The 17,899-nt window shown below is 38.2% G+C and overlaps 2 protein-coding genes across 2 annotated transcripts; one reads left to right on the top strand and one right to left on the bottom strand.

Moving 5' to 3' along the window:
• Positions 1-730: 730 nt before the first annotated feature.
• Positions 731-4,303, bottom strand: CEP19 (centrosomal protein 19). Its single transcript, XM_037524563.1, is given in 4 exon segments — positions 731-1,567; positions 2,144-2,257; positions 2,260-2,283; positions 4,156-4,303. Coding segments are annotated over 4 exon segments (525 nt in total). The 5' UTR covers positions 4,181-4,303; the 3' UTR covers positions 731-1,205.
• Positions 4,287-17,057, top strand: PIGX (phosphatidylinositol glycan anchor biosynthesis class X). The gene is made up of 7 exons (XM_037526599.2): positions 4,287-4,430; positions 4,490-4,986; positions 6,603-6,665; positions 7,665-7,806; positions 10,865-11,078; positions 12,692-12,792; positions 15,224-17,057. The coding sequence occupies exons 1-7, from the start codon at positions 4,287-4,289 to the stop codon at positions 15,365-15,367; spliced, it is 1,305 nt and encodes a 434-aa protein (XP_037382496.1). The 3' UTR covers positions 15,368-17,057.
• Positions 17,058-17,899: the final 842 nt, after the last annotated feature.

The following is a 17,899-nucleotide window of genomic DNA, read 5'->3' as shown; positions in this document are numbered from 1 at the left end:
TTTATTTGCAATAGCAGTTTGTAATAGTGAAAGGGGAAACCATCTAAGGTCAACTTTTAAAATACATCATCTATATCTACATAATAGAACACTTATGTAGAGATGAAGGGATCTCAAATTCTAAAAATTCCTTTGCTACCTTGGCAAATATACATGTGAGACATGAGCATCTTAAATCCCTGGTAATATCACTATAATAATAACCCCTTTAATAGAACTTTTAATTATAAAGAGTAAAGATAGGCAGAAAGTAATTATTTTTGCAGTTTCATTTAATCAGTATTTATTTCCTTTTAGAAAACACAGGATTTCTACCAAGTAAATAATATTCTAACAAGACAAAAGAGGCATTTGTACACACACAACTTTTTTCAACAATGACCTTCTCTTTGTAGATCTAAACTCATGAATAGGCCTAAACTGGCAGTAACTATTGTTCATATATTATGGATAGATTTCCGATTTTACAAATCAACTTCTTATATATAGGAAGAGGGTCAGGATTTCAGAATATCTTTAGTATATATTTCCTGATACCAGAAAGACAAATTCCCTTGCTGTCCATCGAATGGCACTCATTTGCAGCTCCAGAACATTCTGTAAGAGTATTCTGAGTATTAAATACATATTAAACAGAGTTAAATACATATAAAGACATAATGCAAATAGGATAATCCCTGGTTACAATCTTGTCAAACTACAATTTGCTTACTGTTCCTTAAATAAAACTTCTACTTCCTATCTCTTCATTAATTCTCCCCATACCTCCCTTTGCCCTTCCTTTTCCTATACTGGGTTTCTATCCAATACAGGCAAAGTCCCACCTCTTTACTAAAGGATCGCTTTCCCTGACTTTTCTACCCTACAGCAATCTAGAGACTGACTCTATTTAGTCTTCATCAGTCACTTGGTCCTCATGTTTTGATGGCCTAATACTGTTAATTAACTTTTCACAAGTTTTTTACTTATCTTTCAGTTAGATTATAACTCTTTAAAGGCAGATCACTATATTCTATATTTCCTCTATTCCTCATGCACCTACATAGTAGATGCTCTAAATGTGTCATTCAGAAAAGTACCAGTCAATCCAACTATGACCCAATACCTACATATTAGTGTTCTTCATAGATTTTGCTAGAAACAATCTACATTCTTTATATAAACACGGATTTTCTGTAGCCTAATAAATTCTTTTAGGTTTAATATTAGAATTCATCAGCTGACTCTGTGTCCCAGCCACAGGACTGCAGCTGTTCATCCTGTGGAAACTCAACTTCTATGTCATAAACAAAATTTGGGTCATCTTTCTTCTTCTGATTTTTCTCAAAAAGTTCATCCATGATGCTCTTCCGTTTGGCAAGTTCCTTGTCATCTAGTTTGTTCAGGTCTTCCTCAGGATCAATGGTTGTTTCCCGTTTAATCTGTTCCATTGTTTCTGCCAAACTCTGCCCCCACAAGTAACCACGTAAAAAACCAAATAATTTCTCTAGCTGCCGTAGAGATACTTGTTCCAGGTAACTCTTGTGCCTGGGGTTATTCTTTAATTGTTCTGCAGCTCTGTTGCAATCTAGAAAAGAGAAACAAAACTATACATCACATACAACAAACTACTGATACACCACAAGCTACTCAAAGTATTATCTGCTTTTATAGCCAAGTAGATAAATGGCATTTTTGGAATGGTTTATTTTACAGAGCTATTCCTTTATATCAAGCTCTGAGTGTGGCCTAAAAAATCATTTTGAGGAGTCATTAACACTTTCAACTGGAGAAACTGTCTGAAAACAAACAGAGGTATTTATACCTCTTTGATATTATTACTAGTACTACAAAATTATCAAGACTACAAGTAAAAAACACACTTGGAGGGAGAGAAGGGATTAATATTGTTAAATAATACTATTTCATTTAACCCACCTATCATTCTGAAAGGATGGGATTAGTAATTTCCTCTAATTTAGCCAATTGAAGCTCACTGAGAGTAAGTAATTCAGCCAGAGTCATATGGCCTATAGAGCTATGATTTGAACTGAGGTCTGCTTAACTCTGAAGACCATGCCACTCCAATAAATGAGACTCAAATTTTTTTATTAAGTAGTTTACAGAATATCTAAGATATGAGGCAAGATAAAACATAAAGTACCTGAATACTTTGAAAAATTGCGGACTGGCATGATGCGCTGGCGACTTTTCCCCTTGGTTTCATGCTCATAGATTAAGATAATAGCTGGAGGCTGGAATCTAATTCCACATTTTTAGCAGTGCACATCATTCTCACATACACTTCAGGGTAAATCAGAGGAAATCTGATGAAAATGTGTTAGTCATATAATGACTTCCTGCTAAAGGGGGAAAAGAATTAAGTGTTGAATAAATCATACTCCTCACTATTCTTCTTTCCCAGCAGATCTGGCTCCAGTCCAGTTCTAGAGATGCAGGCTTAGCCTGTCAAGTTCAACGTTTCAAGAGTAACCATGAAAGTTCAATTTGGCCCTGGTTATTCTTAACCTGTTGGATCCCTGGTTACTTGAAGGATTTGTTCAAACATGAGCCTGCAAATGCTGTGAAGTTTGGATCTCTTAGTGTACTGTATTCAAAGATTGTATATGAAACCCTGAGTTGGTCCGAGATGTTCTAGAGTGGTTTTAATTTATTCAACAAGTTTATGTATAAGTACTCTCTGTGTCAAGGTCCAAGAGTCTTTTAACCTTAAACATTATGTCTTGACAGACCTGACCAGTCTCCTTTATACTTTTCCAATCATTTCACTTGAGTTTTTTAATAATTATTTATTTAATCTTTACCTTCCTTCTGTATGTTCCATGAGGGCAGGGAACACATCCATTATTTACCACAATATCCCAACGCAATACCTGAAACATACCAGGCATTCCATACACACACACTGGTATAATTCAAAGTATTAATACTGTGTTGTCAGAAAAGTCATGATGCATTTTTGTTTGAAAAACAGAAAAAATACGTCATGACTTTTCCAACAACCCACTATTAAGCTATAACCTCTGTACATCCTCTAGGTGCATATAATCTAGAAACCTGATTTAAAAAAAAAGCAGACTGGCTGCAGAATCAGCCTCTACATATAAATGACAATAATGCTTACATGGCCTTGATTTCAACTTATTTGTCTTACTGTATGACATATATATTTTTTCAGTTATAAGAAGCACACTATTTTGCAGGTTAATATTTTCCATTCCCTCTTCCTTGGTTTGACCACAATGCCCAAACACAATGACAGGGACTGCTTTAGATGTGACTACGAACCTGGAGGTAAAGTAACATAGGGGGATAATTTTATAAACTCAGTTCTCTTAGAGTCTCACTATAGTGACATAGTTATTTAATACATGTTCATTGAAGAAAGAAAACTGAGGGGTATAACTAAGGAGGGGGGTGAAGGATATATAAAGCAATCATCCTTGATTCCTTCCAGTCTTCATTCTAGGTATATAGTATGATGAATGCAATTGACACTCAGTAATGTAGCTTTCTTTTTCTACTACAGACTCTTTTTAAAAAAAAATTTTTATAGCTTATTAAGGTGTGTGTGTTTTATATGCTATGTAAGCATGGGGGAAAGGATTAGGCATATGCTAAGTTGTTATTACTAGCTATGTGATGGGCAGTGGGTTATGTGGGGAAAGGAAGATAATAGACAATACAATCTGCAATAAGAAACCCCCCCAAAATACAAAATATAAAATAACTATGAGGCTTATAACAAAAACCTGTTATCTTCTCTACAGGTAACCAGTTTCAATTATTTTAAGTGTTTCTTCTAAAACCCCTCATTTCTTTCCAAATTTCCTAATAGCGAGTATATACTAGTATTTTCAGTTTTAGAGAGCATCTTCTGACATCTTTCCTCTTTGAGGTATCTGTCCTGGGTCCCTCTGTTCTGCTGTAGCCAGCACTGAACGCTCTCTAGGCTTACTTACAAATTCAAGTCATGAAGCTAGACAGCACATTTAACTCTTTTTTATTAGACACTGATACTTTTCTCCCTAGATATCAGTGAATGTCATCATCTTGTCACTCATCCTCCACAATACCAAACAGTGTTCGTATTTTGTCTACAGCAGACAATCCTTCCCTTACTCACACCCACTTGTGCAAGGCTGACTTTCTTACCCTTAGAAAAGCACTGAAAGTGCATCTTCTGCAGGCCAACGTCTAAAACTGCTGTGAGGGGGTTGTTTCCATCCAACTGCGATGCACGCAGGAGCACGACATTCGACTCAGAGGCCGGGCGGAGCCTGGCGATGCAGGAAAAGGCGACGGCTACGCCCGGCAGACGTCACTGCTGGGTGACCTCCCGGCAGGAGGTCGGAATCCGCAAATACCTGCAAGCGTGGAGGCGGAGGCCCAGAGCAAACAGCCTGCTAGGCTCCCTGGACAGCGCGCGGGTCAGATCCTAGCTGGCGGGGGGTGGGCGGAGCCTAAGGAGACGTTCCCACAGCAACAGCCCTGGCGCAAGTCACGGCGCTTGCGCGGCTCTGCGCCCCGCCCCGCCCCGAGTGCAGGGGGCGGGGCAGCGAGGGGCGTGACCGAGGGCGTGACCGAGGGGGCGGGCCGGGCCGCGGAACCTGCGCGGCGGGGGCCTGGCGAGCGGGGAAGCTGCGGACGCCCGGCGTGCGCGCACCGCGACTTCCGCCCTGCTGCGGTCCCCCGGAGCCGGGAGAGGCGTGCGCAGGCTTCGCGTCCGCGTGTCGTCCCCGCGCGTCCTCTCGGGCGCCCGCTCCCCGGCGTCCTGGCAGCTCGCGCCGTGACCGCCCAGGCTGGGGCCTGGCTGCTTCTCTGGGCGACGGGTGGGCTGGCCTGCACCCCCGCCTCGGCCTTTACCTCCGCCCGCCCCGACGCTGGTAAAGGAAGCGATGGGGCTGCGGGAGTACGCGCGCGGTTTGAGGACCACGAGGGTGGGGAGCAGTTCTGGGCCTCGGCGAGCGACCCTAGAACTGTAGGGTGAACCGGAGGAGGCCGACAACAAAGGCCGCGTGCTCCTTCCATCTCTCTTCTCTCCCCGCTCCGCACCGCCTCCCCAAGCTCATTGCTATGCGGCTGCACCTGGGTGCCTGGAGAGACAAGTTTTGGCGTTTCAAGGCGGGACTGGCGGCACTGTTGCTAAAATAGCACAGTCGTGAAATACCTTGGGATGCTTTGGGATGCGCACGAAGTCTCTGACCACCAAGGGACCAGCAAAGCCTCAGTGCTCTGTGAGGTTTGAGAATCCGAGTTCAGAATAGAGACTGGGGGAGGGGGGGGGGCGCGGGTGGAGGGGTGGCTGTGGAAAGGAAAGGGCTGAATTTGTTTTCAGAACATTTTTGAACATTTTTTGGGCTGGGATTTTAGGACTGACGGGCAAGCGAATAGATTTATTTCTTTAAACCCAAGTCGGGGCTAGAGTGCTCTCTGGGTGCTGTGATCCACTTGTATAATAGCTTTTGGTAGGGGAAGGAAAGTCAGTACAGATCAAGTGAGTTCTCTGTCTGCCAAATGAGAATATTAGGCTAGTATCTGTGCACTTATTTCGTGTTTAAGTGTTAAATTTCCAAAAGTATTGAAAGAAAGGATAATGGAGCCAAAAATAATTTTTAACAATTGGATTTGGTGATCTCTGAAGAGTCTTCCAGCTGTGGAAGGGTTCGTTTTTCAGAACCAGTTTATGCCACAATCACCTTATAAAGTTACATTTAAGAGAAAAAATCTTGAAGGTGACTTTAGGAGCAGCGAATTCATTTTGAAAATGGTACTTTTGCCCTAAAATCATGACAATCTAGTATTTACGATAATGTTTGTAAATCACTTGTGCTCTCTTTATTTTAGTGTTCTTTCTGTATACTTCTAGCCTTTATAATGGGATAAAGTTCTGTAGCAAGGTGCCTGACATAGTTGGTGATTATTAGTAACTGAAATTTTAATTTTGTGATGCTGCCATTGAACAATAGTTTTAATTTCTGAATTCTGCGTGGAGTCAATATGAGATTTCTGATTATTCTGACTTCTAAAGGAAACCGTTTGAACCTTAAAAAATCCTCCAGTTTTTTGAATCCCACCCAACATCTTCAAAAGCCATCTCTTTTGCAGAATATATCAATATAAATGCCAGTATTTCTAATACATAATTTTAATGAAATGGGATTAGAACTGAGATCTCCTGGATCTTAAGCCATTCTGTTCTTTTTGGTGTCCTGGGATCACATGAATAAAGTGTTAGTAATGTTAGTAATAGAAACAATAGAGAACTTACTATGTGGTAGTCCCTGTTTTAAGAACTTCGTCTATTAAGTTTGCATGGCAGCTAGTAAAGAAGTAACCTGTCTTGTCCACAGCCACACAGCTATTGAATATATTAAGTCACACTAGGCCATCTAATTCCAAAATCAGTGTTCTTAACCACTATGCTATGTTTGAAGTATATTTATGTGTAGTTCAAATTGCTTAAGTTTCTAGAGTTTTGTTTTTAGGTTTGTTAGATTTCTTCAGGGCAAGTAAAGCCTATTCGTACAATTATTTTTTAATTATTTATTCTTTCATTGAGTGCTTATTTTATAAAAGAAAAAATATCTTGATTCTTGTAGGCATAAGGTCACTTGTTCTGAAATTACGTTGAGGCAAGATGTTTTGAAAGATGGTTTCCACAGGTAAGTTTCCCATACTTCCATCAAAATACTGTTTCATATAATTTAGAACAAAAAATCAATAACTGAAAAATGTGTGAACTGAAAAATCACTTGCTTTATCAGTGACGTATTTCTCACAGTGTGAAATAGTGGTTAAGATAACTGGTGAAGAGAAGAAAAAACAGTTATTTACCATGCTTACATATTTACATATTACCAGAATCTGTGTATACAATATTAAATTTACAAAGGTTGTGAGATAGATGATACTTTTGTTGTTTTTCAGGGCAGGAACTAGGGTTCAGAAATTTGAATAATTTGGTACAGGTTAGGATGGCATAAGAGGTTAAGACAGCACTATGAAGCTACCAGTATCCACTGCAGTACAAGTTATATTCTGGCCAGGGAGGTGACCCACATGGTGCAGCAGACCTCTCCTGCCTCGCCCGCTGCTACCCTCAGCAGGGTATTTCAGTCAGTCTGCCTGTTCTGATCCCCACTCTGTCTCTGGTGAATCCGCTCACCCACCGCATCTCTTACCTGCACTCCAGTTCTTGTATGCATAAATAAATAAAATTTTTTTTTAAAAAGTCCCTTCAGCTAGAAAGCTCAGGCAATTATAAAGAAATTATAATTAATTTCAAATTAATTTTGTGTCTGGTATAAGGTGAAGCCAGAGTTCACTTTTTTCTATATAGCTATCTAGTAGTTTCAGTAGCATTTACTGAAAAGACTTCTTTTTCCCATCATATACTATTGGCACCTTTACTAAAAATATGTATCTGTTTTTGGATTCTGTTCCTTTCCATTGATCTTTCATTATTTTCACACTAATACTATTGCTTATGGCATGTGAATTTATGAAAGATCTAATGGTTGATCCTGACTTCTTATATTTAACTGGACATTATAACCTTTTGAAAAACTAAGTTGAAATAGTTTTTCCATAATTTGAATATAATGTTGTGCTATCTCATCTGATAAGCAAAGAGATTTACTTTAAATATACTTGTCTTACAGAGATCTTGTAATAAAAGTGAAATTTGGAGAAAGTATTGAGGACTTACAGACTTGCCGACTCTTAATTAAACAGCTCATCCCAACAGGACTTTTTGTGGATCCATATGAGTTGGCTTCCTTGCAAGAGAGAAACATAACAGAGGTACCCTATTAGAGGATTTTTTTTTTTTTTTTTTTTAAAGATTTATTTATTTATTTATTTATACGTGCAAGCACTGGGTACAGTCAGAAGCGCGGGAGGGTGAGAGAATTCACCAGAGTCAGAGCAGGATGCAGAACAGGCAGAAGGACCGAAGTACACTGCTGAGGGGAGCAGCGGGCGGCAGGAGAGGTCTGCGCGCCATGTGGGACCCTCCTCCCGTGGCCGGGGAGCAGCCCGGGATCGAACCGTCGCTGCAGAGGCTGCAGGCAGCTTCGCAACCCAGCGCTCAACCACTGCGCCACCGGGGAGGCCCTAGAGGATTTTTTTAAAGAAATTCTTTTAGGGAGTATTCTTTAAGAAGTGAGTGATACTTGTCATACTTTTCAGTAATAACTGAATTGAACACGTTAAATGCTTTTAGGAAGAATGTGTCATAGTTTAGCAACTAAGAAAATTATATATGTCTTGAGAAGGTTAATGATTAATAATTAATGCGTCAGCAGCAACTTTGTTAAATTTGAGGGACAGCTATCCCAATATCCGTGTAATTTGGATATGGGAGTGAAGGAAACTAATATTTATTGGATATCTATATGCCAGAGAGCTTCTTTTTTATTTTAAAGGAAGCAAGATAAAATTAAATTTTGAAGAACTGGCCCATACTCTTTATGTCGATCAATCCTTTTAACAACTCTGGTGATATTATCTACATTTTGTCTGTAAGGAAACAGGTACAAAGAAGCTGAGTAAATTTTTCAGGATTGCATAAACTGGAGTCAAGAAATGAAGGGTTGGCTAATTGCAAAGTTGGTGCTCTTTCCAGACATGGAAAGGGTTAAGGGTTTATCTGACTTTGGTTATAGTTTCCCTAACTTTGATCATTGTCTCCTGGGAACTCTTAATTTAGTACGTTTATATTGGGCACGGATTGCTTCCTAGGTTGCGTCTTAACCCCTATATTGGACCCAAAAGCCTGTTTTTAATGATTCAGATGAGTCCTATTAAGAAATTTGGGCACGTGTTATCTTAGTTCACAAGATTATAATTTATATATGGATGAAAAAAGGCAAAATAAATAACCTGTAATTAATTATGATGGTAGTTTATTTGTAACTGGTTTAGGCCAATTCTTTCACCTATTTGAATTATTTTAATTACTTTTTAAAGATTTATTTTATTTATACAAGAACTGGGGTACAGGCCAAACGTGTAGGGGTGAGAGGATTCCTCAGAGACAGGGCCGGGAGCAGAACAGGCAGAAGGACTGAAAACACTGCTGAGGGGAGCAGTGGGGAGACAAGTGTTTTGGTAAACATTTAGCCAGACAAATCATAAAAAGAGATTAGAATTAATATCCCAATATTAGAAAAGTATTACACACTTCATTTTCACAAGGTTTTACATTTTTAGATTGTTGTTCAAAGGTATCTTTACTGTCTTAATTGGTGGATTTTTTTTTTTTTTTTAAGATTTTATTTATTTATTTATACAAGCACCGGGTACAGTCAGAAGCGTGGGAGGGCGAGAGAATTCACCAGAGCCAGTGCAGGGAACAGAACAGGCATGGCAGGAGAGGTCTGCGCACCATGTGGGACCCTTGCTGGCAGCCGGGGATTGAACCGGTGCTGCAGAGGCTGCGGGCAGCTTTGCAACCGCTGCGCCACCGGGGAGGCCCTGCTGAATTTTTTTTTTTAAAGGAGCACTAGTTCATGAAAAAAAGACTTGGTAAATGTTATACATGCAGTACAATTTTATAATAGCTTAATTAATTTTACTTTGCTATGGTTATTTGTAACATGTAGTTGAGTGTTATGAAAAAATGTGGACCCTTAAAAAAAAGGGGGGGGCCCTTGTCTGTTACAGTCCAAGTTTAAGATTAATTTTTGATGCATAATTTAAATTTCTTAATAACATGCTATTATTCTGTGGTGAAGATGAAATAATGAATTATGATTTTTGCAGATCAGCCACCTTTTAGCAGTAGATAAAGTGAGATGACTCAAAGTAATGAGCTTTCTGCTAGTCATTGAAAGTATTCAGGTAACGGCTAGCTACTTGAAAAATATTCCCATTAGGGTAGTGATTTAATGTGATCACCTTAGGGGTTCCTTGTGACTCATAGGTTATATAATTCATTGACCTTTGCTAGGGAGATCTGTTAGTACATGAATGAGAAAAGGAACAACACCTGAAAGAATGTAACAATTGGTGTCACCTTCACATAGAATTAGGATACTTGCTGAAATGGGAAGAAGTTAATGCTGTTTTTTTCTCTGAGATATGTCAGGGATTTGCACAGAGAATCTGCATTGCTTATAGAAAGCATGTTCATACACAAATATTTATATGTGTGTATGTATGTGTTTATATATGTATATATAGATACTTTGTGTGCATCTATGTATTTATACATTAATGTGTATGTCATATATCAATGTGTACAATATACATACACATGTAATTTGGAACTAATTTGTACATTTTTACTTTTGGTGTAGAATACTGCTTTTTAAATGATTTTTAGCATATTTAAAAAATTTTTAACATTTTAAAATTTTTTGCCATTTTTTTCTGTTAACTTTTTGTACCCAACAGAGTGTGCACCTTCCCTCTGACTTCCTGACCATAGTGCTGTCTTACTCACTATGATCTTTCTTACTCCTGAAGGGCAGGGAATTACCAGAGTAAAACCGGCCATTTTAACCCAATCCAGAAATAACTGTTTTTATCATTGTTTTCATTCTTTCTGAATAATGCTACAGAATTTCTCTCAGTACCTGTTTTGTCACTTAATCAAAGACAGATAAGGAAATCACATAGAAATAATTTTTATTGTGGGGAAATTTAGCATCTTGAGTATAATTTCATCAATTTTCTTTTAGTAAATATGTTTTCAGTAAATTCAGCTCACATCTTGTGTTTTCAACTTAAAATTGAACATGGAAGGGGAATGGATATTATGTATAACAGGTAAATTTTGCATTTCTATCCATCTGTATAACAATCTTCTGGTTTTATTTTTGTTTTTGAATCTGGATTAATATTTGTTTTCTGACAGGCAGTAATGGTGTCAGAAGACTTTAATATAGAAGCTCCCAACTATTTATCCAAGGAATCTGAAGTTCTCATTTATGCTAGACAAGATTCACAGTGTATTGATTGTTTCCAAGCTTTTTTGCCTTTGCATTACCGCTATCATCGCCCACATAGTAAAGATGGAGAAACTTTTATTGTAGTCAAGAAACCTGATTTATTGATGTATTGTGACCAAGGTGAGTATTGCAAGTCTTTTCTGAGGATTGAAAATAAAAATAATGATATTATGGCAAGTCTGAAGGCAAGGACAGGGATGAGAAAAGAGATCTTTTTTCTTTCTTTTTAACTTTTGATTTCAAAATAAAGTACAAATTGAGAAAAACTTCACAAATACATAGTGAGTGAGTTATAAGGCAAATACTACCATCCAAATTGAGAAATAGAACTTTGTCAGTTACCTAAGCCTCAGTTGATCAGTGTATCCTGTCCCAATCATAACCACCTTCTTTCCTGTAGGACTAACACACTGTCCTGACTTTTAATCACTTCCTTAAGTTTTCTTTATACTTATATCACCTACGTAGGCATTCTTAGACACTACAGCTTAAAATGGTATTGCCCATTAAAAAATTTTATTTCCATGAAGTCTCTTAATTTACAAGAATCTCATCTATTTATCTTTTTTAAAAAAAATTTATCTGTTAAGGAATTTGGGTCATTTGACCTGTTTCTCATAGTTGGAGTTTTGATGACTGTGCTCATGGTGCAGTTCATCTGACCTTTTTATTTCCTGGAAATTGGTAGCTGCCCCAGAGGTGTTATGAGATTCAAGGGTCTTTTTTCTTTTTTTGACAAGCGTGTAGATGGTCCTGTGCTCTTTTATGAGTAGTCATATAATTTCTGGTGGTTTTTTTGCTACCATTGATCCTCATCCCTTTGCTTCTGTCTCTTTCTTCATGCTGATATTGTAGGACTTACACTACATATATTTTGGTGTTTACGCCAACTTAATATATATTACATATATGTAAAGGCTCTGCAACTTTCCCCCTTCAGATGACACTTTATCACCTAGCTTGTTGTTAAGTGTTGTCCATGAGGTTTTGGTGTTGAGTGTAATTGCTATTTCTGTGCTTGTGTGTTGATTTGAGTAAATTAAAATAACTATGATTTCACCATTTTCAGACTACTTAGTAACAAGCCCTTTTTAAATTTAACCCCTTTCTGGTTTTGGTTATACTTTTTTCCAAATTTGGACTGATGAGAATGTTTACAGAAGTCAGTACCACTGTTATGAAAGACTGGCATATAGGGAGGTTTAAGTCATATACTTGTTGCTATCATACATTTCATGTTGAGAAAATAAAGTGTTCAGCTACATTAGTTTTGTTCATCTAACCTAATTTTCTGTTTCTGGTGCCTTTTACTTACTCTAAATAATTTCTGAAAAAGTGTCTCTTCCAACAGAAAATTATGCAGTTTTTTGTTTCAAGTGTTCTTGATATGGGTGTGTTTGTTCTGTGGAGATGTAACGAGTTGTATAATTAGGATCTGTCCACTTTCTGAGTATATGTTATACTTCAAAAAAATTTAAATTTTAAAAAGAGTAGTCTCAAAATGTAATGGGATTTGTTTTGAATTCATGCTCAACTTCAGCAGTCTTTATTATAACTTTATAGGCCTTCACTAAGCAGGCCGCTAAAGTAAAACATCATGTGACAGATAGGTCCAAATCATATACGTTGTATATGAAAATATTTGAATATTAAAATCCCAACAGGAATGACCCCATTTAGCCTCTGCTCTACTCTACAGGTTTTCTGATTGGTGTTCTACCTTTTTTCCTCAGAGTTTCCAATTTTGAAATGCTGGTCTCAGTCAGAGGTGGCAGCTCCTTGTGCTTTGAAGAGTAAGGATATCTGCCAGTGGAACAATATGAAATATAAATCAGTAAGTTAATATTTTATCTTGCTTTTAGATCATGCAGCCAATTTTAAAAATCTGGTATTTTGCTACATCAGGGGTAGCATTTTATGTTCTACTATAGAAAGCTGTGTTTGGTTTTGGTGTTGTTTCTTCACTGTGGATGGCAACAATGGTTGGTTCCTCATTTGTATAGTGTCAGAGAATCATTTTTGGAGCTAGAGATTTGGGGTTAGTCCCAGAGCTTAAGTATAGTTGATGTACTTTATGAAGTATGGAATGGCAAAGAAAAACAGTAGCATATGAATTAAAATTTATTTTAAAATTTTTAATTTTTGGTAAAGTGGATTAGTTGACTTCAATACATTACACAGAACAAATGACAAAAGAAAAACAAAACTCAACATAGTTACTATTTAAACTGTGATTTATAGGTGGTTACATTGTTATTATATAATCTAAATCCAGGTTGTTTCAGGCCATTTTTATTGTTTTACTTCCAACTTGTTTTTAGTGATTAAATTAGGTAGAGTATCAATATTTCTGTAATACTGACTTTGTCTAAGGATGCTACAGTTTTCTTCTTAACTTCTTCAGTTAGCATAATCTACTTTCTTTTCTTCAGAGTGGTAAGTCTTTGTACAGTACATCTTTCCTCTTATTTTCCTACCCTCTGTTCTTTTATGAGTTGCCTCTTAACTGATGCTTGTATTATCTGTCTTTCTCTTTGTTCCTAATTCTCTCTAAGATCTGCTTTCTTGGTTAAATGGCACAATCTGTGTCATTATTTTACAATTTACTTTTTTTTTCTTTTTAAGATTTATTTATTCATTTACCCAAGAACTGGGGTACAGGCTAAATGCACGGGAGGGTGAGAGGATTCACCAGAGACAGACCCTCGCCAGCCGGCCTGGATTGAACCAGCGCTGCAGAGGCTGCAGACAGCTTCACAGCGAGGCGCTCAACTGCTTGTGCCACCAGGGGAGGCCCACAATTTACTTTTTTTTTTTTTTTTTGTGGGACCCTCGCCGGCAGCTGGGGAACGAACCGGCGCTACAGAGGCTGCGGGCAGCCTTGCAGACCAGCGCTCAACCACTGCGCCACCAGGGGAGGCCCACACAATTTACTTTTTAAAGGGAGTCAAATGAGGGGCCTCCTTGCGGTGCAAAGGGTTAAGTCTCAGCACAATGAAGCTGTCCACAGCCACTTCAGCACCAGTTCGATGCCCAGTCAGGGAGCTGACCCACATGGCACAGCAGACCTCACCTATCTTGCCCCTTCCCCTGTTCCCCTCAGCGGTGTATTTCAGTCAATCCGCCTGTTCTGCTCCCCACTTCTGAATAAATAAATGAAAATCTAAAAATAAAAAAATAAAAGGAGTCAAATGAATTTATAACAAAAGTAACTAACTGTAAAATAAACTTAAATTTTAAACCAGTAGGTGGGCCTCCCCAGTGGCGCAGCGGTTGAGCACTGGGTTGCGAAGCTGCCCGCAGCCTCTGCAGCGAACCGCCGGAGGAGGGTCCCACATGGCGCGCAGAACTCTCCTGCCGCTCACTGCTCCCCTCAGCAGTGTACTTCGGTCCTTCTGCCTGCTGTGCTCCCAGCTCTGGCTCTGGTGAATTATCTCACCCTCCCGCGCTTTTGACTGTACCCAGTGCTTGTATAAATAAATAAAAATAAATCTTTTTAAAAATAAATAAACCAGTAGGCAACATATTTTTCACTCAGATAAGTATAAAGCATATTTTTTCATAGATTGTGGATATATTTTTTTATTTTTTTAATATTTATGCATACAAGAACTGGGGTGTAGGCCAGAGGTGTGGTGGGGTGCGAGAGGATTCACCAGAGACAGAGTGGGGAGCAGAACAGGTGGATTGACTGAAATACGCTACTGAGGGGAGCAGTAGGGGAGACAGGCGAGGTCTGCTGCACCATGTGGGTTAGCTCCCTGGCCAGGGATCGAACTGGTGCTGCAGTGGGTGCAGATAGGGCTGAGACTTAACCCCTTGCACCATCAGGGAGGCCCAGAGTAACAAACTTTTAAAAGCTACTTGGGGAGAGAAACAGCAAAACAGGAATGATACCTTTAGTTTAGTTGTTGCTTTAATGTTTTTCCTCTAGGGCTTCAACTGCATTCTAGTAATGTAGAAGAAGAGGTAAATATTTATATAGATTACAGAGGTGACATTGGGATATAATCACTTTTTTTTTTTTAAGAACATACTCTGAAAAGTAGAAAAAAATCAGCACCATTAGAATTTAAGATTTGTGGGAATTGAATATGAGTCTATTAATAAAATGTTGAATCCAAAAGAATTATTCAATCAGTAATACTATATGTGTTATTGCACTGGCTAAAACATATTTAAGAGAAAAGAATTAAAAATGAAAGAAATGGTGGTCTAACTTTGGGATATTCATTTTAAATGTCTCTATTCTGCTTTCTTCATAGGTATATAAGAATGTGACTCTACATGTTCCAGTGGGACTAACTATACATACCTCTTTAGTATGTTCTGTAACTCTGCTTGTTACCATCCTGTGTTCCACTTTGATCCTTGTAGCTGTTTTCAAATATGGTCATTTTTCCCTATAAGTTTTATGCTATTAAATGCATTCCATAAACCTATGTAAGATCTGGTCATTTGTGACTAAAGGTGTTTTTCTAGAACTGTGGCATTATGTTTGTCATTTGCATTCATTTATGTCTAAAATTATGTTTACCAGAGGAAATTTTGGATCATTCTCAACTAATTCCAAAATTCAATTCTTTGTTGGGTAGACTTTTGAAAATCCTCAAGCATCAAGGGCCAGTAGAGGGGAAAAAAAAAAGAGAGAGAGCCAGTAGAGGAAATGTAATTCTGTTAACTTAATAATTTACTTTGTAAAAGCAACTTTTTTCATTTGGGTTAGAAAAATAAGTTCTTTATGTAGTAGAGACAAATTATTCTCATTTTGTAGATAGAAACATACCTGTTTAAGCTAAAAATTGAGGAAATCATTATAAATAAGTATAAAATAATTTAAATTAATAAGAGGTTTATTTAAACATTAAATTCATGAGAATATTACATCACTTATCCAGAGTTTCTTTTTTGTGTGTGAAGAAGTAATAGGGTGTAGGCCAGAGGTGTGGGGGGTGAGAAGAGTCACCAGAGACAGTGGGGAGCAAAACAGGCAAATTTTCTGAAGTACGCTGCTAAGGGGAGCCAGTGGGCAAGACAGGAGAGGTCTGCTCTGCCATATGTGGATTAGCTGACTGGGGATTGAACTCAGGCCTTAGGAGTGCTAGCTCTGAGATGTAACCCCTAGGCCCTTATCCATAGTTTCAAAAAAAAAAGTCTGAAAGCTAGGAAATTATTAATACCAAAATTGATTATTCCTTTAAGAATTTCTATCTTTTATGTTTTCGTTTTTTTTTTTTAAGATTTATTTATTTATACAAGAACTGGGGTACAGGCCAGAGGCATGGGAAGGTGAGAGAATTCACCCAAGACAGCGAGGAGCAGAACAGGCAGATGGACTGAGGACACTGCTGAGGGGAGCAGCGGGCGAGGCAAGAGAGGTCTGCCATGCCATGTGGGATGCTCCCTGGCAGGCCGGGAATCAAACCCGTGCTGCAGAGGCTGTGGACAGCTTCATAGCGCGGTGCTCAATTCACTGCGCCACTGGGGAGGCCCCTATCTTTTATGTTTTATAATTTCTTTTGACTATCTGAATTGACAAAAGGGCTTGGTGAAGCTAAGTACTAAGATTTAGTTCTGATTTAGTACTGAGTTTGCTAGAAAAAACAAATCACATTGTCACTTTAAAGGGTAAATTTTGTTCAGTAGTACATTTGCCAGAAAAATCTTTTTGTATCTCCAGATAATTGTTTTTAAGCAAAAGGTCCTGGTTTAATGTTATACTTCAAAAAAATAGAAAATAAAGTGTCACAAGCTAATTAAAAAAATAAAAGGGCTAACATGCCCTCTGTTCATTGAGAACAAACATATTCCACAGCAGAAACCAAAAGTCCAGGGTATGTTGGCATTGTTTTCTATAGAGTAATGTGATGTGATATTTATATATGCTATGACTGCTAAATTTCCTAAAACATCATATCCATGGGAATATATCTTTTATAATATGACATGTTTGGCTTGACTAGTCATAACATTTCCTTTTTGGAGGAATTTTTGAGACTTGAATATTGAAAAAGGCAACCCAATGCTATAAAGCAAAATTATTAGAGGTCCTTAAAATGATTAAAATTTCAACCCTATCTAGTTTCATATATGTGCAGTGCAGTGTTTTCTTTTTTTTTTTTTTATAGAGGCATGTTTTTTTTTTATTTATTTTTTGTTTGTTTGTTTGTTTGTTCTGTTCACACATGCACTGGGTACAGTCAGAAGCGTGGGAGGGTGAGAGAATTCACCAGAGCCAGAGTGGGGAGCAGAGCAGGCAGAAGGACCGAAGCACACTGCTGAGGGGAGCAGCGGGCGGCAGGAGAGGTCTGCGCGCCATGTGGGACCCTCCTCCGTTGGCCAGGGAGCAGCCGGGGATCGAACCGGCGCCGCAGAGGCTGCGGGCAGCTTCGCAACCCAGCGCTCAACCGCTGCGCCACCGGGAGGCCCCGTGCAGTGTTTTCTTATAAGGAAGAATTCCATGTTTTAAAAGCATTTCTTTCACTATGGTATTAATAAGATGACATTGAAATACAGTTATTCATAAGTTAACATTGAGTAATTTCAACAGAAAACATTTCAGAATATAGTTAAACAGGTGGGGGGAACATGATGCTATTTAATCTCAAATGTATGTAGGGTGTGTGTGTGTGCACTTGTGTTGATCTATATCCTTTTTCACAGCAAAGCCAACTTTCATCTCTATTTAAACAAATTTTCAAGTTAATATTTGAAATTGCTTTGGACTGTGAGTCAACCATTTACTCCTTTTTTATAGCTATCTAGAAGCATAATAAAAATGTGAATGTGAATAAAAATTCTTTGATACTATTCTTGCAGTGGTTGCAGATGATACCACTTTTGATGTAATTTCTGAACTCTGTTATCTTCTTTGGATACTTAGAAAATGAGTAGGCTTTTTATCTTTTTAATCAGTCTTGTAATTCTGTGTATAGTTTTTA

The sequence above is a fragment of the Talpa occidentalis genome, unplaced genomic scaffold, assembly GCF_014898055.3.
Source record: "Talpa occidentalis isolate TD23 unplaced genomic scaffold, MPIMG_talOcc4v2.1 talOcc4.4, whole genome shotgun sequence".
Classification (NCBI taxonomy): Eukaryota; Metazoa; Chordata; class Mammalia; order Eulipotyphla; family Talpidae; genus Talpa; species Talpa occidentalis.
Note: the sequence above shows the minus strand (reverse complement) of the source record. Positions and strands in the feature narration are given on the sequence as shown.